Raw genomic sequence first — 27986 nt, 5'->3', positions numbered from 1 at the left:
AGCGAAGCCAAACCATCCAGCATGGATGCTTCGTCGAAATTCTATAGCTTGCAGCTGCCAGCAAAACCGTTGGCTAAAATTGCTCCCGGCAGTACTGTGGATGTGAAGCAAGATCCTGCCGCTGCGAAAACTTTTTTTGTGCGCAACAATCGTGTGCTGGTGATCTACGAACAGACCAAAGGAAGCTGGTCCGAGGTGTACAAGGATGAGCATTTCTTTTCGGTATTTAACGACGATATCAACTATCCCTGGGCCGTGTATGAAGGTGGTTTGCTGGCAGTACGCAAGACTAAAGGATTCGTTGTTTACAAATGGGCGAATCGTACCCTGAACCAAATGCTTGTGGCTTCAAAATATCACGACGAGTACGGTTATGGTTTGCAGAACAATACGATCGTTTTCGGGAAAATATATCCCTCTAACCAGCATGTTGGTGTAGTTTCCCGCTTGGACTCGATCGTCGAATTCGGTTCCGTCAAACTGAACGAACTGGGCAAACCGGTTCGTTCGTTGAAGAAGCGCCTCAACCTGGATCCTGTGTGGATGCATCCGGCGAGCAGCATATCGTTGGTGGAGCGGTATGACGACAAAAAGCAACAATCGATTGCTTTGCGAACCGCATCCGAGCTAAAGCTGTTTCGTTTTAACGAAAAATATGAATTGAAGGAGACGGCTACTGTAAATGATTTTCTTCCGCTCGATAACGAGTATGATAGGATTTTGTTTGCAAAGTTTGATAATGGCAAGATCAACGATCTGTTGCTGTTTACGTCTCAAGGCTTGACTATGTATCGTCTCGATGAAGAATCCGGCCGTTTCCAGAAGGCTTACTACTCGGCGGTATTTTCCAAATTACGTGGCTGGACCAAACGCACCATCGATACAATCGCCACAGTAGATATCGATGGTGATGGTCGTGATGAGTTGATTGCCTCTGGACCCAAAGGATTGTGCGTGTATCGGTCGGTGTTTACGAAGGATGGATTTGATCTGGTTAACATTTTCGACGAGAGACTCGAGGATCGTGCAGTCCGTTACGGATTACCGAAGGTGACAACCAAGGCAGTGGAGAGCAATGACCACAACATTGTTCTCTTTACCGGCGAAAATTTCCTCGAAGTGCGTACCAAAACGTTCACTCCACAATCGTTTGATATACCGCCTGCTCAGCCGACTGTTGCAAAACCTAAACCGAGCGTCCCATTGGTAGTGCCGCAGAAGAGGCACATTGTCTGGTTGCACGATCAGCTTGATCTACATAGTATGCTCCAACCGTTAAATGCACACGCGGGAAAAATGGAGCTGAGTATTCCTTTAATTGAGTTACCCAACGCATTCGGTGTGAGTGTGCGTAAATTTTTAAAATACAAAAATATTCCGTTCGAAAGCTTTTTTGGACGCGGATGGTCTTTGCCGCTCGATTACATCAGCGTGGAGCGAAAGAACAGTGACTTCCTGCAAGATCACGACTATGCGATACTGAAAAACAACAATCGGATTATCCTTAAACGACAACCAGCCTGGGACTCGGTTAACCATTGGGCTTTTATAATTGAAGGCTACAAGCAGGCTCGTATAAAATACTTTCCGAAGGAAGAGCGCTGGGAATTTACGATGGAAGATCGCACATTCGTATACGGTACGTGGAACAATCTGAACATGATGCGTCAAGCGAAGGTCTGCTCAACATGGCCTCTGTGTGGAAGTAGTACGTCAGCAAAGGATAAAACAATGCCATCTCGTTGGTATTTAGTACATGAGGAAACTAAATATGGCTCGTTTGCAAATTACTATTACGACAAGTTTGTAAACGGGAAAGGTGATCGTTTAGCACGGATTGAGCTGGATAGTGGATCTAGTGTGAGCCTGCAGTATTCCAATAACAATCAATTGGCAAGCTTCACAGTTAATACTACCAGTTACGACCAGCATGTATCATTCGAGTACGCAGGAAACTTGCTCATGCACATCAAGCAGGAGGATCGAACTTTGTTCAAGTTCGAATACAGGGATGAACGCATGTCAAAGATCATCTATCCAAACAAGCTCGAATCAATGCTAGAGTACAGTGATATGGAGCTCGACAGAACACGCTTCGAGGAACTCGTGCCAGTCGATTTAAATCCAACGTTGTACTACGGCCCGGATTACACCGTGATTTTGGACAAGGAGTACGAGGACGATCGTTTGGTGATCAGCTTTCGAAATCTTCTCGGCGGAACGGAAGGACCGAAGGCAATCAAGGAGAAGCTACACTTTGGCCAACCGGGTATAAAAAGCCACACGATACACGCGCTAGAAGATATGCTTGTAGTAGTCCTTCTGTACAGCACCCGGAAGGAGGTAACGGTTCTACAGTTTACCAACAATGATTGGGTGGAAAAGGAATACCATGCCGATTTTCCACTGGACGGAACCATTAGTGTGGGGAAAAAGTTTGTCGTTGTGTACAATCTGAAGACCGTGCGCGTGTTAGCGGTAAACCTCGATGGGAAGTTCACCAGTACGGATATAAAGCAGTCAGTGCCACCCAATTTTTTGATACACACTTTTGCGAATGGTTTCGTAATGTATGCCTCTACCGACATCACTGTTTGGACGATGGGGCTTAAGAATAAATGGCAATCAACTTACACTACACCGCCCACGAACCTCTTTAACGACATCGAAAGAGTGCTGGATGCGTTCGAGTTGGAAGCTGAGTTCCGTGCTGCTCTGCGGAAAGGCTTCCTAGCGGATGCCATCACCGTGTACCAGAATGCGATTGTCTTACGTGTGCCGGCGTTGGTAGACAAAACGTTGGAGCTGAAGGTTTACTTCCTGATACTTAACTTCAAAGGCGCGCCTGAGTTCGTATCGAGGCAGTCGGTACGGATTGTCGTTGCCGATTTTAACACGTACGAGTACGACATGCCTACTAAAGATGGTGATGTCTTCAAGTTGTACTACACACAGGAAAATCAAAAGTTCATCCTGAAACTGAAAAGCATGCGAGGGCCAATGTATACATCACTAATGGATCAGCAAAAGCAGTCGTACAAACAGATCGACGATAGCAAGGAAAGTGCGGCGAAGAAAACGCAGTACAAGAAGGAGTTGGATCAAAAAATTGCTGAAGAGAAGGAAAATATCAGCAAAACCGTCATCAGTAAGGTGCAGTTTGCTATGGATCTGTCACAGTTTGGGGTGCTCATGAACCAGCATGGCGTTGTGACGGGAAACGTGCAACTGTCCTTCACCGGACAATCTTGGCAGCAGCAGCCCATCCGCCCTGAAGCGATGCGCATGGAGATAGTTAATCAGACGCTTGGGAATGGTTTTTTGCTAGCAAAGTACGATTACCAGGACACTTTTAAGGTGTACGAATTGCCGAACCATGCGCTCATTTACGACACCAAGACGAACAATCCGCAGGAAATACAGATTGTCGCTCCGCGATACATTCAGGCACAACCTGCAGGCCAACCTTTAAGCATGTTTTTCTTTGCAACGAAGGAAACGCTTCAGCCGAAGGCGTTCAACGAGACGATGGTCCGGGCTAGCAATACTATCGCGTTGGTGACGGTGCGCCATGTAAACGAAACAAGTAAGTTTCTCGTCTTCCGACCAGTGGATTCATTTCTGCTGAAACATACGTCTTTATTTACCAAGCAGTATGTACGGCTCGATCAGGATGATATACGTACTTCGAGCTACATCTACGACATTAAAGATGCACACCTTTCCAGTGAAGGTGCCATGTTTTATCGTGTGAAGGTTGTTCCTGGTGGTAACAAAGATCAGTTCGGGTGGTACGAACAGTCAATCAATTCTACTACCGGAGAAACGACGAAAAAATCCTTTGCATCCGACGGTACCGATGTTACAGTGCGCGTGAAGCAGAAACGTGATAAAACCGAGACTCGCGACCTCGAAGGCACGATATGGGATAAAAACCGACAGCAAAAAGTAGTGGACTTGGGTGCACTGAAGTTGGTCGATGAAGTGGCTTCATACTATGGGTTCGAACCTTACGAGCTGAACCATTATGGTGTCGATAAAAAGTGGACGTTTGATGAAAGGAATGTACAGACTGAATGGGGCAACCATTATCTGCAACTCCCGCCAGGATCTACCATGAAGGCATCCTTTACGCCACTACAGCCAAAAAATTTGTGGATCGTTTCGTTGTGGGCACGCCTTAAGCCGGTGCCTAACGTGGACCATAATTTAAAAATAGTGAAGGTGGATATAGTTAATCTGAAAAATAACTCCCGTCAAACTTTGCAGGGAGCTGTAGTACAGCATATAACTTTAAACTGGTGCTATGTGGAAATGACGGTTGATACCACCAAATATGCCGATGGTTCGAAACTTAGGTTCGACATTTGTATAGAACCTTCGGACAAGCGGACAAGCATCGACATTGATCATGTACGGTTTTCGCCTTTGGATTTGAATTTTCTTGCCAACGTCTACACCCCGGTTAATGCGGAAGTGCGAGCGACTCTCCATAACAACGGAAAGTTGAAGCAGAATCTTTACGGACCCAACGGAAGAAGAGTGGCGTTGATATCGCAGGATGGTCAGGTGATTGATTTTTCGATGCATTCAAAAACTGCGTTTGTGGCTTCGATTAACGCAAAACAAAGTCTCGTGGAAATGAAGCCCAATGTTGGTGTTTATGAAACATTCGATACAGCCCTATGGAAATCGAGTGATAAGGAATGGTTAATTAGTTATGGTGAGTTAAAATACCAACCTGGAAGTGCTGGAAAGCGAGGAGATATTGTACGAGTATTCGATCAACCGTTTGAATCGTTAGCGCTGCGTTTTCTGTATAATTACTTCACTGATAGCACCAAATTGGATTTTAGCTGGAATGGGCAAGAATTTGCTATTATATGTGCTACAGGGCCTTCCTGCAATCGATCACCAAAGGCAGGAGAAGTGCTTATATTCATAACCGAACTACGCATTTCGATTTGGGTGGAAGGACATTTACACAGAGAAGCTTTACTAAAGCCGAAACTGAATACTGTGAAACAAAACGAATTTCGCTTACTTCCAACGGGATCAATTGAAATCTCGGAGTTTCTAGCGATGTACGACTCACGTGTAAAAGTCACGTATTACAATCGGATGGGTCGACCCAAGCAGTTGATCGTGTACGAGGACCCAAGTACGGTGCGAATGCGCCAGCTGGTATACGACGAAATTGATCGTCCAATAATGCAAACCAAATGGACCAAGGTATCGTACAAATATAAGGAATATTTTGCATTCAATGCAAACTTCATTACACAGGTTCATGGTACAAGCCATGTGATGACCGGTATGGTTTCGAAATTAAATCCATCCTGTGAAGGCTATCCATACTCTCGCACGGTTTATGCTAAAGATCCGACGGAGAACAAACAGTACCAGGGACTTCCAGGCAAGGATTATACCGTAATGAGCAAGTATAAGCGTCGGTATGCGATGCGTACGGAGATAGCGCTACTGGCAAATATATTTCCCGAGGCGGACGGCTTTCGCCAGAAGATAGTGGAACGTCCGGGTGGTGCTATTCGGGCCACGGTGGAAGATAGCCGAGGAAACAAAGTGGCCAAGTACTGGCATGTGGGTAACTTTGAACATCGTCTTACCACTTACGAATATTCCGTAACCTATGGACATTTGATTCAAGTACTGCCGCCCCAATATCATGCACTCGCAAAAACCACCTCTCGAACCCGACCATTCCTGACTGGTGCGGACACTCCGGAAGAAACCCAACTCAGAAACCAGTGGAAGGTATGGTATTACTACGGGGACGGAATGCTTATTGGCAAACGTGTCCCCGACGGTGGTAACTTTGAGTACGTTTACACAAATTCCGGTATTTTGCGCTTTTCAATACATTACAGCTTGCCGGATAGGCAGCAGCTGGATCGTGTTGTTCATTTCACGTATGCTTCCAATGGCAAGGTAATGCGTGAAGCGTTAGTGAATTTGACACGCGAGCAATGTTATGAGTTGGTAGAGACGAACGAAGTTCCTGCGTCAGATAATTCTATAGACACATTCTACGGTGAGATCGAAACAAATCCGGATGTACGCTATAGATCACAGCAATCTACCCGCAAGATTGGGAACACGCAGATGATGGAAAGTTTAATTTACAATGAGCAGGAAAAGGTGATCAAAAAAGTGTTTTTTGTTCCGACGATCAATGCCACGTTCTCGATTGATTACGAGTATGAGAATGGGAAGCTGCATTCCCTGCAATATCCAATGAATACAACCTCGTCCCCGTTCACACTGATCTACGATTATAACGGAAATGGTGAAGTGAAGTTTGTGCGCGAATCTACTAAGCGAGATCCTATGTTTGAGTTTACGTACAATGCAGATGGCATGGTGGAGGCGATGAAAGTACGAACCGACGCGAAGCACACGTTCCAGCGCAACTTTACCTACAACCAGCCGGGATTTTTGGTGAAACTCGAAGATGACTACTTGTCCGAAAGCGTTAGTTATCTGGAAACTGATTCTTATGGGCAGGATTCCTACACCCCCATCTACGAGGGTCTCATATCGAGGACATTGTTCACTGCTCACTGGAAAAATTCAACTAGCCCGATGCGCAACGGTATCTATCCGGAATACTTCATTAAGCACAACATCATGGACCAAAAACGGGCAGCGCTTTGTCACGAAACGTTGCAGCGAGCAGGTTACATAGATAAAAGCAATCTTGTAACGAAAACGTTCTACGGGGAGCAGGATGACGATCTACCATTTGTGTGCGGAAAACGAGCTACACTGAGACATCTTTCGGGAGTGTTGAGTAGCAAAAGTTTCCCCTACCAGTACGGTCACCGTTATGACTACGACGATCATGATCAGTTGATTAAGGCGAAATATTTTCATGGAGTCGATGAGATGGCTCTTTCCCCACTGACGCATCGGAGCTTCTCGAAAGAAATAAAGAGAATTGACGAAGCGACATCCCAAAAAATTTGGGATGCGTTGCGCACAAAGTCATTCCTAACGATGGATTGCACCAATCCTAATTTATGTCACGGACGCGAAGGAACGAAATCCATTTTTAGCAACTTCATTCAACAACATCGTTACAGCCATCACTTGAAAACGATGTTAGCGAAGGCAATATCGCAACGAAAAGCATTAAATGCGAACGATTTTGAACAGAAATGTAAGCGATGGATCAAAGGATCGAATATGATAATGAGGATGTGCACCGAACTCCAGCAATCATTAAGTAGTCAACAAATTCTTGGCACCAATGTGAAAAACCCTCTTTCTTCGTTGAATCCGGAGTTTATAAATGCTTTAAAACGATATGAGAGCAATATACCGGATATTGTTGGTGTGCTTACTCACCACTTTGCGACAGCTTTGGGACGTTCGACCGCAGATGTGCAGTCGTACGAAATCGATGCAAACGGGAATCATCGGAAGTTTTACACGGGATTCTCTCGGTATCGGTTAGAGTACCGTCCAGGAACGAATCAGATCACCAAACTGTATCGCCAACAGTTTGACCGTGTTCAGCGTACGGAAGAACAATTCAACATGGTACACGATAGTGACGGAGCCGTCATCCAGGCAGAACACAAAGGTATTAAGCACATGGAGTACGATAAGCTGTTGCATCGGGTCAGTAAAATAGAGATGATGGACGAACGGAAGTTGATTTATCAGTACGATGTGCGCGGAGAGCGTACCTTCAAGCAGGTGCTGGATAAGGATGGAAAGGTTATAAGTGAGAAGTATTACCTGCGCGATGCAAATGGTTTGGTGTTGATGGACATGGATATGACGTATCTAGCGAGAAATCAACCACCCGACGTACGCATAACGAGTTACATATACAAGGATCAGCAGCTGATTGGGTTCCTTCGTAATGATAAGATGTACGCAGTGATCACGGATCATGAAGGATCTGTCCGGTTGGTGGTAAAAGATGGTGAAGTAGTCGCGGCTTATGATTATCTTCCCTATGGGCAATTATTCCGACGTTTCGGGACCGATTTCGATGGGCAGCTTTCGTATCTGTACACTGGTCAGGAATGGGAACCGGAAACTGGCTTGTACAACTATCGCGCACGGCTGTACGATCCCGACATTGGAAGGTTTTACCAGATGGATCCGAAGGAACAGTACCCGAGCCCGTACGTGTACGCCGGTAATTCCCCTGTTTCTTTGATCGATCCCGATGGTGAATTTGCCTTTACGTTGGCCGTGATTATTTTGGCCTTGGTTGGAGCTTATCTTGGTGCGGCTTCTGCCAACAATTGCTGGAATCCGCTGAAATGGGACTGGAGATCATCATCTACCTGGATAGGATTGTTAACGGGAGCTGTTACAGGCGCATCCATACCGTTCAATATGGCCAGTTCGGTGGCGTTTTTCGTTGGCATGGGATTATCATTAAGCACGTCAATCGCTATCATGGTTGGTACGGGCATAACCTTTGCCTACTTTATGATGGCGGCCAGCAGCGGCACTTGGGACCCAACAAAGTTCGATTATTCCAGCCCGGGGACTTGGAATGCGTTGATGAATGGAGTGGCTACATCGTCGTGGATTCTGATGAATCCTTCGTCACTGATAAGTTCGTTCGTCTCAATAACTTCTGTCGCAGCGAAGGCACTCTTTTTCGTAGCCAAACTTACAATGAGCCTCGGGTTCACATATCTGTTTGCCGCTCTTGGACAGGGAGGAGAATTTGATATGACAAAATGGGATTTTTCAGATCCACAACTGTACATGAGCATTGTCGATGGATTTACTACTGCAACGGTGGGTGTATTGTTTCTTCGGAACCTGCCCAACCAAATAAGCAAGTGGTCAGGAAAGGTTAAACGCACGGTCGATCTTTTTGTGGGTAATCTTATCACCTTCCGTGCTCAACTAGCACTGGGGCGTGATTGGTCCCGAGTTATCATGCACACAAGAAGTTTCATATACGTAAGTTACCGCAACATGCAAAGCTTACAAAAAGGTTTCCTGACCATCGGTTTCTACTCACTGATTGTATCCTTACGTTTGTCGGTAATACCTGACAGCAACATTCCGGAGTTTACTGCAGCGGAAGCCACCGTTAACGTTCTCTTTAATACTGAGCAGTTTTCCGAGTTTATAGTAAAACCTTTATCTTCGGCCTCGCCACAGTTAAGGCTACCTAGACCATTAAAATTTATTCGTTTTAGGATTCGTTCGGAGGCTATTAGCCTATTAGGCAATGAATCGTTACATTATTCGAAACATATGGAACATTCAGGTGCCTCAGTGTTGCGAAGTGCATTTGCCACTTTTATCCAACAGCCATTTGAATGGTTGTTTGGCACGAAGAAAGCTGAAACATACAGCGAAAATGGAACGAAAGACTCTTTAGCGTTATACACACCAAAGCAGATATCACGTTCAGGCTACTTTCTGAGGAATTGCTATAAGGTTCAAAATGAGGAGCATCCTGAAGGCATGATATCTTGCTACGGGCGTAGCAGCATCGTGACCATAGTTCCAAAGGTTAGCGATGCACCAATGATTGCCGACATGGATCATTACAACTACTGTTTGCCATTGACCTACGACGGTCACCCGTCGGTATCGTGTGAGGGCGAATGGTCATCATTGATTTACACAGCAAAGGAACCCGTAAGGGTTTTTGATTTTGTCGATGGCTGGGTACTACTGGCACAGGTCGCTCCATCCGCTTATAGAGAACTGAAGCGTGGAATTAAGTATATCTTCTCACGTCCCAAACGTGACACACAATCGGCGAGCAAGGATCGAGCATCAAATGAAAGGCAAATGCTTCATCATAAGTTAGATAAGTTGAAGTATCAGATTACCAACCATAAACAGCTACACTGGGCACGTTGGATCATCGAAGATCTAGCAGAGGATGTAGAATCCTACCTTACTGAGGGACAAGGGTCGTTAAGCATATTGGACGATAGAATAAACGCTCTCGAGGCAGAAATCATGGAGGATATCATAATAGACCGACTGCAAAGTACGTTTAGACCGCAAGCAGCAAACAAAATGTCGGCTCGAAATGATGATAGTGTTGGCGATAAAATGGATCGTTTACAATTTTGCCTAACTCCGGATCATCAAGCACAATGCAACCTATTTCCTTTGGTGGGCGTTAGCGCCATGAAGAGTATTGAATAATGTTCATCAACTTAAACTCGGTAGCTGTTAAAATATTATGCAATTTGTATTAATGTATTGTTATTGAATATAGTGCTGTTTGAAGCAAAAATGTAAAGAAGTTATAGAAATAAAACGCAATAGCAGTAAAATGTTCATAATAATAACAATCATACTCTGTTATATTTTTATTATTTATCATATTCTGTTCAAACTAATGCTGGTACATCTGAATTGAGAAATAGTAAATCTTTTCAACTGTAAGCAATTGCACGTTTCCATAAAAAAAAGCACTAATTCGAGTATAACTGATTACATGATTCTTTTCTCTGGATTCGTAATATCTACTGAAGCAAAGCTAGCAAAAGGAATGGATATACTTTCGGAAGAGTTAAACTTATATGTGAACTTATCGTAATTCGAGTTATTGAACGGACAAGTTTTGTCACTAAACGTGTTGTATATCATAATTTGTCTGCTTTCATTTAGTTCATCATTGAGAGCATGAATGCGATCGATAAGCTGATAGTAGATTGTGTTTGTGGGGTGTAAGGAGGATAAAAACTCGTTTGCATCATCTTGTATATCTTGAAAAACATTTTCTAGCCAGCTACAGTAATTTACGTTGGCGGCATATTTCCGATATTCTGTCACTGTTTGCTGCAACTGATCCAATATTTTATCGACGTAATTCTGTTCTTGTTTGGAAACATGTACCTGATGCTGGTTTAGCTTCTTTTCGTTGTTGCCAAAAAATAAATTACTGACAAAAGAAGTTACTTGTTTCACAATAGCAGGAGCTACGTGAAGCAGTGTAAGAGTTCCGTTTAAATGATCGAGATAGTTTACGGATCGGTTGTATGGCGTGAATACGTACGAACTTTGATTACCAGAACAAGTGGCCGAAGGAATCCCATCATATTCTATTGGATAGCATAAAGAGTAGTGATCTTCAGTCATGCTAATAATATTGCTAACATCATGAGGAAACACGTATGAAATTCCGTAGTTTTCATAACATAGTGTAGCGTTCCCTTTATCTTCCGAAATAGTGTGAAAACAGTTGGAAAGTTGGAAACTTCTTCGAGGTGCTTTTTTCCGATTTGAAAACGGGATAATTGTATTTTCGGGATCGTCTTGCTTGCTCTCACTATCGTCTGTCTTACCAAAAACTGATTGAAAAAAATTGTTTATCCAATTGGAGATTTTACTTGAACTAGACACTAAAAGAAGCACATCTTGTGGATAGTCATTTACATTTTCCAGCCGACTCAAACTGTATGCGCTATGTTTGCTTGCAAAATAAGACAACGAAAAGGTTGTATTAGCATATGCATTGTCACGCTTGTTCTTTTTTTTCTTTAACTTCAAAAATACCTTTTCGATTGCTAAGATTTCATCGATCAACTTCAAACCTTCGGTGGGAATTTTGTCCAACAAAATGGTACCACCTGGACGACCTGCAGCTTTTCCTGCCGTAATCGCGTCTTGTACAGTATCACCCTGGACAACACTCGTGTATATCTCCTTCCACGCTGTAGCTTCTTGCTTCAGGATCGAACCAACCGCTTTGAAATCGTTCACTTTGAGCGCGTTTCCAATCTCCTTTAGTTTCTCCAAACGCCCAGCGACTTGCTGCGTGACTGTGTTAAGTTTTGGTGATATAGACAGACCGAAGCTAGCACCTTCTATTACGCCCCACACGGTTGACGGTTTGCTCCAGTCCCATTCCCAGAATTGAAGATTGCCATCGTTATTCAAGCTGCCGTAGTACAGCAAAAACCCGCCGGTCGTTCCACTGGTGACGATGACGAACGCCGTGCGTGACAATCCCGTGTATCCAAGGAAAGCTTTTTGGATCCCACCGATAGCATTGAATAGCGAGGCTCCAGTCAGAGCACCGGTGAACAGAGCATTCCATGTGCCCGGTTGTGTCCAGTCCCATTTGCTCGGGTCCCAACTTGCGTTGGCGGACGCTAAGCTAACGTAGGCAAAGCCGACCGAGGTCGCTGTTACTACACCAATAGCCGCCGTAGCACTGATGTAACCGGAAAGAAATGTAACAGAACCAGCGATAGCAGACGGTGCCAGAGCACCGATTACACCACCAACCAGCCCGCCAAGCAGTGCCTTCTTCAGTGTCCATTTGGCCGGGTTCCAAGAGTTGTTGGCTGCCGATGCACCAATGTACGCTCCTGTCACAGCTAGTATGACCACCAGAAAAGCAAACTGTCCGTCGGGATCCACTAGCGACACGGGAGAGTTCCCAGCGTACAGGTACGGGCTTGCGTACTGTTCTTTTGGATCCATCTGTAGAAAGCGTCCGAGTTCGGGATCGTACAAACGGGCGTGAAAGTCGTATAGATTCGTTTCTTCGTCCCATTCCTTTCCGGTAAAGCGATAGTCTAGATGATGGTCAGGATCGATGCCATACGATCGCAGCAGCTCACCATACGGCAGATAGTCGTACGCGGCTACTATCTGTCCATTTTTAATAATCAATCGCACCGATCCTTCGTGATCGAGCGCGACGCTGTAAAATTGATCATTACGCATGAAACCTATCAATCGATCTTCGGCATAAAGGAACACCGTTGCTCGCACGTTGGCCAATGTGTCGGTTTCGGCATCATCGTTTCCATAGACAGCTTCATATTCGACCAATGGTTTGCCTTGCAGATCACGGATGTAGTATTTCTTCCTGATAAGCCTGCCGGTACGATCATATACATGTTTGTACAAACGATGTCCCCGAACGTTGTAGTCGAATTTTAACTGTCGTCCATCGGTTAACGTAATTTCGGTTGCTCTATTAGACAGAGGATCGTAGACGATGCGTTCGATTCCTTTGTGCATTGCGCGAGTTACGCTGCCTTCTTCGTTGTGTTCGATTTCAAAGCGCTTTTCTTCAAGATCAGATCGAATTGCCAAATTGGTACGATAGACATATGCTATTTTATTCGTATTTTTAAGGTATTCCAATCGATATCGCCGAAACCCGGTGTAAAAGAGACGATGATTTCCATTCGCGTCCATGGCATACGATTGAACATCGGCCGAGCTGTAGCCTAGTGCGGTGGAAAATTTTTCGTATAGTACACCGATGATTGCTGGCAGATGTGTGGCATAGTCGCTTAGCAAATCGCGGAGCTCTGCATTAACTGCAGTCATACTAAAATTAGACTTTGCTCCAACAAATCCACCTTCAGAAAGCATCTTCCAGCTAGCGGTGCATGTGTTACTTATCGCTTCCGGGATATCGTCCTGATACCACACGCTACACAGTTGATCAAATAAGCTCTTGGAAAGGTTTTTACGCTGTGTGATAACTCGTACCAACAAACCGCTTAGAGTTAATGCGTTCGAGTGACTGGCGATTGTTGAATGGAACAAAGACTTTCCAGGCAAACCATGGCAATCCATTGCACTGCTAGTACTACAGTCAGTGTGTAAAAATCCCGCATCCCTAAGCTTGCGCCATATGTCTTCCGAGCTTTCCAGAGATATGCCAGGAATATCGGCAAAGGTTTCTCGCCGCAATGGATCAAACTGTTTTTCGGCAGCATTTTGAAAGTATTTGGCACGAATCAACTGTCGATGGTTTCCGTAATCATATCGGTGACCATACATTTGCGGAAATCCTCGACTATTTAAAACGGCCGCAATTTGATGGCCGTACGTTCCTAGCCGGCAAACGATGGGTAAACGCAGCTCAAGCATTGAGTAAAAACTTTTTAACGGTCTTCCCGTCGAATCCAGATATCCTGCAGCTACCAGAGCGTCGTAGCAGAACCTTGCTCTTCGCCCCGTGCCCATATGGGAAGGTTTCAGCTTCAGCTGTTTTATATCGCTATGTGCATGCCAGGTTGCATTGAAGTGTGTTGCCTGCACGGTACCATCACCGATCGGACGTCCACCATAGCCCGTGCCGATGTAGTCGATCGTTTCGGACAGGTATGGGTCCTCTATCTTGGTCAAGTATCCGGGCTGATTGTAGTGAAACGTACGTAGATATGCATGAGGAGAGTTCGGTTGAATGAGCGTACGCTTCGGCAGACCCATGCCGTTGTTTTCGAGGGTAGCGTACCTTTCGTCAGTTGCAGCGTTCGCGATGCCGATCAATTTTCCCCGATGGTCATAGTCGTACCGCAGGCGGAACCGTTTTCCCTTAACCGTAGCCGGATATTGTATCTCGTGGAGTAGGTTTTTTCTGTACTTGTAATTTATGGCCAGTGAAACATTTCCGCTCGTATATAGTGCACTAGTAGCTAGCTGTCCCAGGTGGTTGAAAAACAGCAGTTCAGAGAGCACATGGTCGTTGGTAACCTTTCTTGCATTTTCCACCCTGTGCCGGTGTACGGGAGCTACATCCTTGTCCCCATGATTGAGCAGCAGGAAATTTGAGGAGACGGGCAATGTTGAGTCGTTTGGTAAATATTGCGTAAGATCGTTGGTATCTAATGTGACGATTCCTCTTTCGTTTAACTGGCCGACGGAGCTGTAGCTGTAGTACATGACGTTACTGTTGTCCTGTTGCACGACGAATCGCAATAAACCTTCTGGTGTGTAGAGGTACCGGGTACTTCCCGCGTCAGGTGTTCTTTTAACGGTCATCAAACCACTCTTTCGATCGTATTCGTACCACGTACCCCATGAACGTTGTAATTCCTGATGTTCCGACGAGAATGTTCCTCCAAAAAAGGGATCAGTACGAGCAAATGTGTTTGCCTGCTCATGATATGCTGGAGGTAGTTGCAAAACTAAGCGTCCATTGGTGTCATACTTGTACGTGGTTAGATGATGATCGCCATGATGTGTTCGCACATAATCTGCAACCTTTAGCATGCGCTGATCGTACACGGTAACGTAGATGGATTGATCTGGATAGCGTTCGTTCTTGTAGTAAAATCCGTCAATGGAAGGGAACAGATTTTCCAGAAAATCTATACGTTCGTTGCTGTTGTAATGTTTTGCAAAAGCACTTTCGATAGAGAACGATTTTCCTGGGACGGATTGTTTAGCTTTGTCTTCTAGGGGATTGGCCGCGTAAACTGTTCGGCTGTACGGGAAACCTTCGCAATCCATGTTCAACCGTGTTACTTCACCTTCCAGTTGACCAGTTTGCCAAACCCGTTCCTCATTCTCGATGAAATTACTCCGGTAGCTAAACAACGTTGACGAATTCGAACTGTTTATCTCAGTCCACTTTGTTTTGATAGCAGGACGGTTTAGCTCATCGTACACGATTTCTTGCAAAGCAATAGTGTTTGAATCTTTTAGCTCCAGTATTTGCTTGGGCATGCCAAAATCAGACAAATAGATAACTTTAACACTTACGTCGTACAGTAACATTGCATCCCAAATGTGTAGATTTTTGGCTTGGATTTTATATCGATCAAAACGAGTTTCGTTGGCATTGTTTTCCATCTTAAGCGCTCCATCAACCCAAACACTCCAGCGCTTGTTGTTGCAGAAGATCGTCACGCCACCCTCGTATGGTACGGTGGTTTTAGAGGACTGTACGCTCAATGTTGCTTGCTCGTTGGATATCTCGATTGTAAATGATATACCAGTCAGTTCCACCCGAATATTGCCTGCTTGTGATGATGTTCCAGCATATCGGAATCGTAAAACAACTGTTTCGGGAACGTATCGAAATGGTCCATAGTAAGTGTTTTGCTGTGATGGTTCCAGCACTTCCCCTAATGCTGGTTGTATTTCGATACGTGTATTGCTTGTCCTCGATGAAATAGTTAAATGTTCGATCGATCCTTTCTCATTGATTCGTGCCATTTCGTTGCCTAGGACGTCGTAAACTCGATGTGATAATAGTCCCGAAGCGTGCATCGTGGAACGTTCCATTGCCAGCGTTGTGTCGTAAATGTGAACATTCAGCTCAAGCTGTGCAGGAAACACTCGCACATGATCTATCTCAAGGAAGGAATTATCTCCAGATGAAATTCTAACATCAAATCGATCGGTATTCGCTTCGACTATTGCTTCAACATACGACCAACCACCGGTGGAAATCCCAACCGTTCCGTTTACTATATTTTCATTGTATTGGACAGAGAGGGCGCCACCGATATTTTGACGATCCGCAGGTCCTCTCAACCAGCAAGAAACAATCAATGAATCGAATCGTACCTTTGGCTGAAACGTTGCACTCATAGTCTTCATACGATTCAGATGCAGAAAATGATTTCCATGTTCTTTGCGTACAACACCTTCAGGAAATTTCCAACGCTCTCCACTGCCTATTAGATTTTGTTCGTAAGGCTCAAATCCGTAGTAAGATACCACTTCCTCTGATATACGAAATGGGCGGAAATCGGCCACAATTGTTTTACCATCGCGTGCCATCAAAACACCGTCCCTATCGAAAGGTTTATTTACATCCGTATCGGAAGGGTCAACATATTGGACAAACTCCCCATCAGCATTGTAGACTGATTTCGTGCTCATCGTGTTGTTGGCAAAGTTATAATGCACCTTGAACCATCCGTAACGTCCGTCCAGTTGTGCGGGAGTAATTTTAACGTCGCCCATCAGAAATTCTGTCTCGTAAGGTTTAGCACTTTTTGTGTTGAACTCGTAATAGGTGGTTAGTTTCCGCTTCCTGGTGTCTACGAACTCTTGACGCCACACCACATTCTTCCGCGTAATGCCAAACGAATCCATTGATCGTACGAATACGCTGCTTCCATCGTTGGTGGTGCTGATAACAGCCAGCGGATTGCTGTTCGAGTCAAACAGCTCGTCTGCAGGGAGACTTGTTAACTCGTTGCGTTGAAAATTAAACAATTGCACAGCTGAGTCGTTCAACTGCACTGCCATGAACGATGGGTATCGAACGTGCAATGCACTAGCATTTTTGGTATCCGTATGAAACACGGTAGCATTGTTAGGACCGATCAAATCGAATGTTGCATTACGATCCGTTTTCACCAAACGGTAAGATGGCCCTAGATTGATGGAAATTCTATCGAGTGTAAGCTGTTCCTGCGGAATTCTTTCCGTTGTCCAGTCAGCTCCATCAAACAGCACCTTGTGGCTCGCCGCAACTATGTGCGCATCGTTCACTATCACCCCGAACTTGGAAGGATCGATTGCGAATGGGATTTGTGAGGTGATGTTACGATACAGCTCCTCCAGTTCGGCGTTTAGCTTTTCGTGAGACTCTTTCCTATAGCGTTGCTTTTCTGCTTCCGGTGCGTTTGGTTGCCCACGGATGTCCTGTTCGATTCTCTCCTTGATCTTTGCCACTTCGTCCATTATTTTGCCACGATGTTCGATAACCTTCAAGCGAAATTTCCCATTTTCCAAGCGATAACCAAACACGAACACATTGCCATCCGCCTCGGGTGGGTTAAAGGTGTACGTAGAAAGATCTTCAATAAGAATATCAATGACTGTCTGCCGAATGACGTCATGTTGCCAATTCAAGTGCAAAAGATGCAGTCTGGCGTACAGTTTGAAACCTTCGAGTTGTAGTGAACGGAACACGACTACGTTGTGAAACATTCTCAGAGCATCGAGTTTAATGCCTTGCTTGAAATTTTGGAGAATTTCTTCCGTATGTTCAAAACGATCAAACACTGATGTGCTGCTTTTCAGCAGCTCAGGAGGTAACAGCAGTACGCTCGGTGCCCACTGACTGTTGTTACGCCGCACAAACAGCCTAAGCTGGCGATCGTCGTAAACCAGAAATCCGTGCGAAAAGAAGTGCGTTATTGATGATTTTTCAATGTCAAACGTTTTTGATGCTCTCCATTTACCATTCGGCCGTTCAACAACTGTTATACGATTCTGTTGTATGGCTAGCAGAAAGTCGTGCCCGCTATGAATTGATGTATCTTTAGGCAATTTTATGTATGTAGGTACTGATTGCCAAATGTCCGCCTGAGCATGAAACAGGCATAACTCGGACTGACTTCCTTCGTGGTGCAGTAGTACGGCGAAGAAAAACTCGCCGGTAAACAGCTCGTAGTCAATCACCGGAAGTTTTCCCAGCAAAGGGAAGGATATATCAGCCACTGGTACTGTGTCCGAACCGAGAGCATCCGTAATGCGTAGTCGAACCTGAGCTTGGTTCGTGATGTCACCGATCAACAGATACCCCGGTCCATAAGCTGTACGAGGGCGGGAGTGTGTAACGAAATGATTCATCAGCACATTACGGTCAATTTCAATCAAAGTGTAGTCAAATTTAGCTGCCAAACCATTGGGATATATAATTTTGCTCATCGCACCATCCGGTCCATCGTAGCTAAATGCTAACACAGCGCTGCTTTGCTGTGAAATCCGTTGCAGTCGGACCTTATCACCCTGTTCAGCGTAATGCAGTTCGGCCGTTTGAATGTAGCTCGAGGTACGTATTGTGAAGCCAGTTAGAAGTGTACTGTTGCGCAGATTTGAATAGGAGAGTTTCAGCGATGCACCGTTGCTGGTAATAATCGAATCCAACTGGTAATCGTGTGTAAAATGGTTCTTTGCGTAAGAATACTCTAACCACTGTTCAGCGTGATCGAAATGCCGTATCAGGTACCACACGGAAGGGAGTTGTGTCTTTATATCGGGACGTTTGATTGGAAAAGGCCAATCTTCAGAACCAGCGTCCATTTGCACAACGCTTTTGCTGCCGTACGTTCCATAGATAAAACTTTCTCCACTATCATTTTCTACTATCCATTGGTTCAGGTCGCTATTAAACGAGACAGTCATCTGATCGTTCGATTCAACTGTAAATGTAGTCATGTGATCATTTGCAGCATTGTTGGAAGTTTTGTTTTTCGTCAGTAAAATTGATGACCCATCCTTGATCAGGTAGTAGCGATGTTCCTCGGGGAAGATGCTGTTCCTACGATCAATGTAAATACAATCTATTTGAAGCGACCAACCAACACCCATCGATCCCGATATGTTGGCAGATTCTTGATACGTGATGTACTTCACAGTGGATAGTTTGAACAGTTTGCCAACCACAAACAAAGGGACAGCAAATGCCAAGTTCCCGTTCATTGGATTTATCGGCTCAAATAGTAACGTTGTGTCAATTTGTTCACCCAACGACGCCTGTACTAGTGGTCCCGTTTGTGTGGGGAGTGCAAAAACGGATTGAAGATCGTTGTTCATCAGCGTAGGCTGGACACTTTCATTATTTTCTATTTGTTGCGCGTTTGTTGAGTTTTTTGATGCAGCAAGCAGGAAAGAAATTATTTGCTTTCCACTGATAGCGATTGCTCTGGCGTTATCGCTGTCAGCAAATGTTTGAAGGATTATGGAATAACGTAGCACTTCGTTGTATTCTGAACCGGAGAAGAAAAGTTCAAATCCTGCTTCCGAGAGCTTAAAGCTTACGATACCATACGGCCCAGTCAGCCAAAGTTCATCTCTTCCATCACCATCCACGTCAATCAAGCTGGCACTGTTCCAGTGTTTTTTTCCCCAGCCAAACGTGACCAACTGAAAACTTTGCGATATTGGCCGATACTTTGTAGACTCTAGCTCGTACAGAAACATTCCACTGGAGTTGAGGTGTAGCATATCATCAACATTGGGTTTGCCAAAAATATTTCCAAATAAGATACGTTCCTCAGCAGGCGATGTAAAAGGCACATTTTCGGCACGCCCAACAATCTGTGGCACATAGTTTTCGTCCAGTTTGTAAACACTCACCGCATTTAACGATCGCTCAATAATGGAAAACTGCTTTGCACTACCGTCATTGCTCGCCGAACCTAGCCAAGTTGTGTTGAGCTTCCACGTGTCCGGTAGATTCGGAGGATCGTACAGCTTCCACAACGGTTGGGTTCCACCTTGAAGAACAACACTTGCTACCATCTGCTCAAATTTAACAACTCCACGCTTATTCCTCGTTAGCACTCCGATCGTAGCTGCGTCCGCATAAATGTTTCCCATAACGAAAGCTGTACCGGAATCATTCCACCCGTACATATCCCGATACCTCCCATCAGAACAATAATGGCGCAATGTAAGATCGTTTCCTTCCATGCGGTAAAACTGCAATCCTTCACGGTTTCTTACCAACAGCCAACCAGTGCTATCGGCAAAGAAGGAGCTCCGAAACTCACGATGTTTTCCATCGAAAAATCCGTCCTGGGACCACAATTTTTTCCATTCACTGGAGATTGTTCCAAACGATTGTTCCAGCCGGAAGCAATGCAACGATCGCTGGTGCTTTACCAGTAGAACTTGCTGGTTGGATATTATAGCACAAAACACATCTACCTCATCACCAAACGACCCGTTAAGCAGTTGTTGATACTGTTGGGGATTCACGTTACTCCCCATCTTAAAAACTTGTTGCACTTGTTAAAAGTGATCTTCCCTGCACAGATGCTTGATTGTAACTAATCTTGCGTTCATGATGATGCTCTAACCAGACTGGCTGCGGTGATTTCATGCTATCAATTTTTGGGGAACTCCCGAGATGCGATTATGGGTCTTAATACGTACACTCTGATGTGATGATGATCGTCGTTTGTTTGTTTGTGATTTCTTAAGCCTATTTATGTGCCATAAATTACTGTAGTATGTGTAAAGATTCATACAACAATCATAACACACTCATATAGGTTACTACAGGTTAACTTTGTTTATTTATTATTAAACATCCAATGATTATGAATCCAATGTTGCTTTGTAGTGTGGTATAAGATACGTGTAAAAAATACATCATTAAATATTTTTATCAATTTAAAGGGGTTTTAAAAACCAGCCAAGAAATTGTTTAACTGTTTGCGTATTTAATGTTAATGAAGGTGGTGCAGCTGCAATAAGGACCTGTTTGCCGTAATGAGCAAATTATCGTACAGGGAATTGCGAATTTTGCGAGGTTTTTTTTTAACGTGTTCTCCCGTATATTTTGGTTCTCATCGCGAGGTTTTTTTTACGCGTTCCCAGATATTTTTGTGCTTGTCCCACAATTTTTTGAATCATTTTCGTGTATGTTTTTCTAGTCCGGAAGATTTTTCACGCGCACCCAGATATTTTTGTTTACATCCCACGTTTTTTTCACGCTAGAACATGAAGCGAATTTCTCGTATAAAATTTTATCTGCACTCTGAGAAACTCTGTAACGCTGTAAATATTACTTATTTGATTAGACAACATTAGCCAGGGTGTAGAAATAAATTATTTTCACATAATTTACGCAAAAATTTTATTTACAGTTTTGCCATTAAAATAGATTGATTCACCAATAAAATTGCATTTGTATGTGTTATATGCTGAAAAGCAGGGCACTACTATCATTACAAAGAGACATTATTATGACAATAACATGGAAAGTTGAACGATGTGATTTATTTGTGTCTACTGATCACGTTAGCTTAACACATGAAATCAAAATCTTAGGGAAAGCAAATTTAAAGTTTCACTTCTCCACTTTTTAAGTACTGCAAGTGCAGCAATATTAAATCTAATAATTTTTATTAAGTAGGTAGAGTAACTGAAGATCTGTTCAGCACAATGCTTGATTTTCAGATATTTTTTAATTTAAAATCTCCGACATTGATCTTAAATTGTACTTCTTTGGATTTCTTAGCCTCAAGAGGGTTTGCCATTTATGGCTCCTTTTACTTTTAATCCTTTAGAGTGGGATTTGACCCCATATATCTCGCCGCCACTATGACTATAACCTGTACAATGATCGTACAGCGAATTAGACGCTCGGGATCCTTTGAACTGATTATGTCCTGATGATGACTCCTATTGACACATCCCATAAAATCTTGGAGTCAGTTGAGGCGTGCTAGGTTCAAGTTGAGAAGGTGTGATGGCAATTCTTGCTAGCTTTCTATTAACATCCCTATTGACAAAATTGCCTTAATAATCACTACTAAGGTTTATTTCAATACAAATAATCACTACTAAGGTTCTTTTCAATACAAATTTGCCTTAGTTGGCGGTTTTGTCAATAGGGATTTACATTGTTTATTTTTCTTAAATAATATTAGCCATAATCCATCATTTATCTTACAATTTCCAGTCTGTGAACTATGAACTACCTAAGAGGACAAAGTGTTAACAGCTTTATGACATCCTTTAAATTTGTCTTTATCAAGCACTTTGTAAGGTACGTGCCGCTTGGGCACTGGAATTCATGTGCACCGAGATTGTTTTTCACTAACACTAAGGCACTATAAATGAGGGGAAGTAAAAGAGATCTCGAAACTTTCCCTCTTTTTCGCTCTCGCGAAGCATCTATGCATTCTCCCTGCACTATGCACATTTGAGACAGACATTTGGCCAAACAAAATTGAAACAATATGTGCCTTACTATTATGTTTCATCTTTTTGTTTAGCAGTAATATTCGAAGTATTTCATTGCATTTCGATGAAATTAAAAGCTTTCAGCTAAATCCATCCAATTATGTATTAAAAATGCTTCTTTTATAAAACACACCTACAGATTTCAATATAAACTGTTATTTTCCTTGGAAAACACAAGCGCTAGGGGTTTGTGTGCAGCAAAGTCTTGTACACGCATTAAGCAAAGGTTTGATTCTGTAGGAGTAAAGCGTGCAGAGACTCGATGTGGAGCAGTCATTTCTTTTGCACTAATTTGGATAGATGAGATTGTTACATTCGCCTCTATCCGAATGGCAGAAAAAGATGGTCTCGAAGCACGGGAACGTACGTACCTTGGGTCATTCAGTTTTCGTTGTTCACTGTGGATGCTGCGCTTGGACGTTCGAAGCTTTCGATCGAGACTACTTGCACCGAAGGGAGCCATAGTTGTCCATTTTCGGATCACTGTGTTCAGCAAAAGTCGGAGTTCTGAGCTTGAACGGCTTTTATAAGATTTTTTGCAAAATCAGTGCAGTGTACGAAGGTGTGAAGTCACCGTTTAATTCCGTTCCAAACCTTTGGAGGTGGAGTAAAAAAAGGATATCCATCTACACATCGCCTGCATCACTTGCTGTCAACTCCAGATATATGCGCGTATGTGTGTAAAGGTGCTCCCCGGATTCTTCGGTAAATTAGTCCCCGTTCGCATACGGGCCGAATCGAGCGAACGTTCAAGCAAAGTAGCTCAATTGTTCAGTGCAAAGTTAAAAATCTCTCGTTGTGTCCCTGGCCCGTGATACGGTTGGTAAGCCTTCATCCGTTTGCAAATCGATGATCCAACTAGCACGATCAACCATTATTCATTGAACTTGAGACTCCAGTTAAAATACTCAGAGTCAGACTTAGTCAACGGTGCTGTAGTATAGCTGTGGAGCTAAATTAATACAATTGGTGTGAAAAGTAGCTGCTGCATAGCATTTGTCTGGCATTAATTGGACACACGGTCAAAGTATTGTGGCCAACTTGCGAAAACCAATTGCAAAAATTGTTGCCCCAAAAGACAAAAAGTGAAGTCTGATTTTTCTTTCACTGACCCTGATACTAGCCCATCAGAGGCAACGGGACGTCGAGAGAAAAGGAAAGGCTACGAAGCTATTTAAGCGTGAGCCAAACAAGGAGCGAAAATATAGAAACAAAGCCAATCCTATAGTGATCGAGAGCGAAAGAGAAAGACAAGCAAAAGGGGAGCCTATAAGCCCCACGGAAGAGTGAGTGAAAACGGGAAACTGAAGCAAGAACGAGCACACAGTACAGCAACACATATTGGATTGATGCGCAAGTGTGCGTGAGATTTGTGTGTGAAAAGTGAGCGAAGGAAATTCATACCAACGCAAGAGCGAGAGTTTAGGAGTACAAAAGCAACGTTATCGGAGGCAGCAGCAGGGAGAGACGACGGTCGGGCCAACCAAATAAAAGTTTTCCATCGGGGGTCCAAGCAAGCCGTGCGTGGTTTTCTTATTTCGTCGCTATTTCATTGCTGACCGCCGTCAGAAGAAGGGGTGTTTGTAGTATCACCGCACCACACTCAAGACTGCTTCTGTCCGTGGGGTCGCAGTGACTAGTGGTGAAGAATTTCGATTTCTGTGAATCGTGCGTGCGTAAGCGAGCGTTTTGCCTTGTGTTTGTGCAGTGTGTGTGTGTGTGATTATCGCTGAATCGGGTGTATTTTTAAGCTAATCTTTTCGTTCGCGATTTATACTGCAATTTATAGTGCAATCTTCGTTAAGTTTGTGAGAGACTTACGTGTTTGTTTTTTGAGAAACGTTTTTTTAAATTGTGCTTGAAAATCATAGTTACACTTCCACTGTTCTGCCTTGAGTGTGGTCCCCTCTTGGTGCTACAATTTGCCCACCGTGTCGTGCCAGTGCATGCAAAGAAAAATCGTACTTCGGACTAAACGCAGGACCGTCTGCCGTGCGGTGCTATCGGACGAAGGTGTGGAAATTTGTACACCGTCACACACAAAGTGATTGCGATAGGGAAAACCCCCCACCCATACGTGAGACAATATGCTGATTAAACTGGTGAAAGAAGACTTTCCGTGTCTGAAAAACGGGTTTATATAACATTATCTACGTGCTATCGAGTTTCTTCGAATCTACTTCAACAAGGTAAGTCGTTTCGGAGCGGAAATGGAAAGCGATCAAAGATAATGTATTGTGTGATATATAAACTCTATGCCGTATATCTGTGCTGGAGTGTAAAATTCGTTACCAAATTTTCCCATTTGTTTCTAGTTTTATGGTAAAATTTCAATAAAAATATACACTTTGCTTACTTTATTTGTGAACTTTTCGCTGTGATCAATTAGAAATATCATGCACACCACGATAGGCCTTGCGTGTGGATTGAACTCACACAAATGCAACCAGAATTGATTGCGTAGCATGTTGGTGTGTTAGTGAGATGTTTGCGTTCAGTATGTGTAGCAAGCAAAGCAAAGAGATAGAGAGAGAGAGCGAGAGGAAAGAGCGAACGTGTTGCGAAGGGAGACGAACGAACACGAACGCAACGAAAAGCGGACTGTCAACAAAATCAGCTGTCAGCCGTCGACAGTGGGTAGAGAACAAAAAAAAACACAGTTCTGTCAAATCGGTGTTCGGGACTCGTTTGGGACTCTGGACTTTGGTTCTTTTCGTTTGGCTGGTAGCGCAGAAGCAATCCATTGAACAAAAATTAAATTTTGTTTTCGTTGATTACGAGTAGATAGTTAATCTTATTGCTAACGATAATTTCATAAAACTTCGAAACGCCTGGTTATCATAGTTTTTGGTTTTATAATATGCATGGTTTTCAAACGATCGTTGAAATGCCACCATTCAGCGGAACGAACACAAAATGGAGTGGATGACGTACTTGGGGAGATTTTGCAAAACCTTATTGCGTCATGATGAAGGGCACTTTTAGAAAGTCGTGCCTCGGATCAAACTTGTTTACTGCCGTTTATTGCAATAGCAATTTTTATGTTTAATTTTTTTGTGTATACAATTTAATTTTTCTCTAAGTTAATACATTAGTTTCTTTCGAAGAATTTGATTATCGTCGTCATGTAGCATGATCTAATTTACTTTGTTCGGTAAATTATGCCCATTGATGATTCAAAGCGCTTAATACAATACATCGTTCGGCCTCATCCTTTCATTGATTTTGACGCTTCGATGATTCGCTTGCGTAGAGTATTGGTCGCATGGACGACCAAAATCCGAACAGAACCCGTCTGGGTTCAACGAACTTTGAGGCAAGAGTATGTTCTATACCCAATTTATATCAATCAATATGGCTGTATTATATTGTTTTGCAAAACACTCATATTGGCAAATGAACTGGTCACCAAAAAGCTCTAAGAGAGTAGCTATAATATAAATTTAAATTATTTTCTTCGCCTTGTATGATATGGAATTTTCCTGCAATATTCTACATGTAGAGGATTATTCAGCTCTGTGCAGATCAATTTCCACAGACAACAAAGAGCTGCCGCACCTTCAATGCTTGTTTGGTGGTAGCTATTCCTCCTGCTAGTTGGGTTAGTTAACCATAAAAGAGCATCAGGGTTCAAGTTACCTGCTTCGTCTCGGTTATGTCAATATTGTCCGCAGTGAAAAAGGAGAAATTGCACTAATGCATTTAGTGACTGGAGAATTCACACCGATGAAGCGACGGGCTTTAACTAATCGCAATGCAAAGAATAAAGCTAAATGTATATCACACTTCGTTTGATGTAGAACCCACCGTTGGTTTTGTTGGCCATTTTGAAGAAAACACGTGTTTTTTTTTCAACTTCGCAGTTCCTTCGGAATACACTCTCAGTGTTTTTACATCCCAAACTACCCTTCAGCAATTGATCGTAACTTGTTCTGCAAAATCCATCGTCTGTGTCTGAGCATACAAAGAATGAAGCGTGAAGAGGCTTCAACGCACAAGACATGAGAGCAAAAAAGCAGTGAATCAAATAAAACAACTTGGTGCAACGATGCAACGGAGGGGTCAGTGCGGGGAATGCATTTGAAACGTCCACGACACACGGGGCTACGGATTCGCTGTACTTTTAGCTGTATGTTATCTTTGTTTGTTACTCCACTCCTGTGCTGGATTGTCGAGCATAAGCGGGAAGAGCAAATGGCTTTCTGTGTTCATCCAATGCACGGGACTTCTTTATCTTTTTACCAACCAACTTTGTCAGTGTCCTACGTGCTCTGTTCTTTTCCCCTTTTTCACTCTTCTGACTTTTCGGTTTGTTGCAGAAGTGCTGCTTTGCTTTTTCCTTCGAGATTTAACGTTTTCCTCGTGCATGCTGCGGGATCAAGTTTTGGAAGGGTTTTTTTTTTTGACTGAGAATGATTTGCTGTTTGAATGTGCTTATCATTTGTGTGCATATGTTGTAACAAAACTATCGTCAGCAGAGAAGGAATAAGGGGAAGCATTGGAAGCCCGAAACCAAAGCCCGAGACAAGATGACAAGATCAAAAAGGATTGTAACATCAATATATTTTTCGACTAATGTTTTAATGTCTAAAAATGGCCATATTAATTTTTTTTTCCAACGTTCACTGCTTAGCGAGCGTACATCTTATTCATAACCACAATCGATCCACATGGATGTCCTTCCTTTCCGTCGTCTCATTTCCTTTTGCTTTAGTGTGAAATTCATGCCTCGATTTGCCGGCAAAATAACGGAAGAAAAATATATAAATCATTTTTTCTGTTTTCCGTCTGCAACCGTCCCATACGCATCGTAAGAAAATAGAGAAATCGAGGCCAAGGATAATGCGCACTGCGCTCTGGTATGGGCGGACAAGTGCGAGGATAAGGAACGGTGCATCCATCTGCACAAAATTGAATTGGGAAAGTTTGTTGCGTTCTTTGTTACCGTTCGGACCGTCGGTTCAACATCGAGTCGGTTAAGTCGTCTCGCCGGGTTTTTTTTTTTTTCAATGTGGAGGAAATGTTTCGCTATTTACTTTCTGGCTGCAATCCAGACAACAAAGGCGTGTTGAAGTGCTTTCTGGTTGCTAAATATGTGAAAGTTTTTGTTGCATTAAACATTTCAAAATTATTATATTTTTGAAATTAAGTTTGTTTCTTTACCTTTATCGATATTTTTAATTTTATCCTTGCAGTATTTGGACCTGATTTTGACTATCAAGATTATCAAAAGATTGTTTGTAGGGGGAGGAAAACTATTCAATAAATGCTTGATTGAATTAAACGTAGTGCTTCTGTATTTGTCTTGTATTAATCCTTTCAAAAAATCAAATCTTGTCAAGGAAAATGCGCCTGTACATCTGTGTGATAGTGTTCTGTTCCTCAGCATCATGTAACGTTCTTTGTCTCTATAAAAGAATTCCCGGGTACGGTAGAAAAACCAGGACTTTCCGCTGTACCACTGTTCCACTGTTCGATCCCACTTGAAACAAGGTCGAAAAAAGGAGGAGTCGTGGCGGGAGGACATGCGCAAAATATTG

The 27986-nt window shown here is 43.3% G+C and overlaps 2 protein-coding genes across 2 annotated transcripts in view; both read left to right on the top strand.

The window, feature by feature from the left end:
* Positions 1-17: 17 nt before the first annotated feature.
* On the top strand, positions 18-10170 carry LOC126560623 (uncharacterized). Its single transcript, XM_050216578.1, has one exon. It carries the CDS (start codon positions 22-24, stop codon positions 10168-10170), a length of 10149 nt encoding a protein of 3382 aa, XP_050072535.1. The 5' UTR covers positions 18-21.
* Positions 10171-24372: 14202 nt separating this feature from the next.
* LOC126563778 (uncharacterized) overlaps positions 24373-27986 on the top strand; it is a 29037-nt gene continuing 25423 nt past the window's right edge. The window contains exon 1 of the mRNA XM_050220512.1: positions 24373-24635. The gene's annotated coding sequence lies outside the window, so the exon portion shown is untranslated. The remainder of the gene's footprint in view (positions 24636-27986) is intronic.

This window comes from Anopheles maculipalpis, chromosome 3RL (genome assembly GCF_943734695.1).
Source record: "Anopheles maculipalpis chromosome 3RL, idAnoMacuDA_375_x, whole genome shotgun sequence".
Lineage (NCBI taxonomy): Eukaryota > Metazoa > Arthropoda > Insecta > Diptera > Culicidae > Anopheles > Anopheles maculipalpis.
This window is presented reverse-complemented; position numbering and strand designations above follow the sequence as displayed.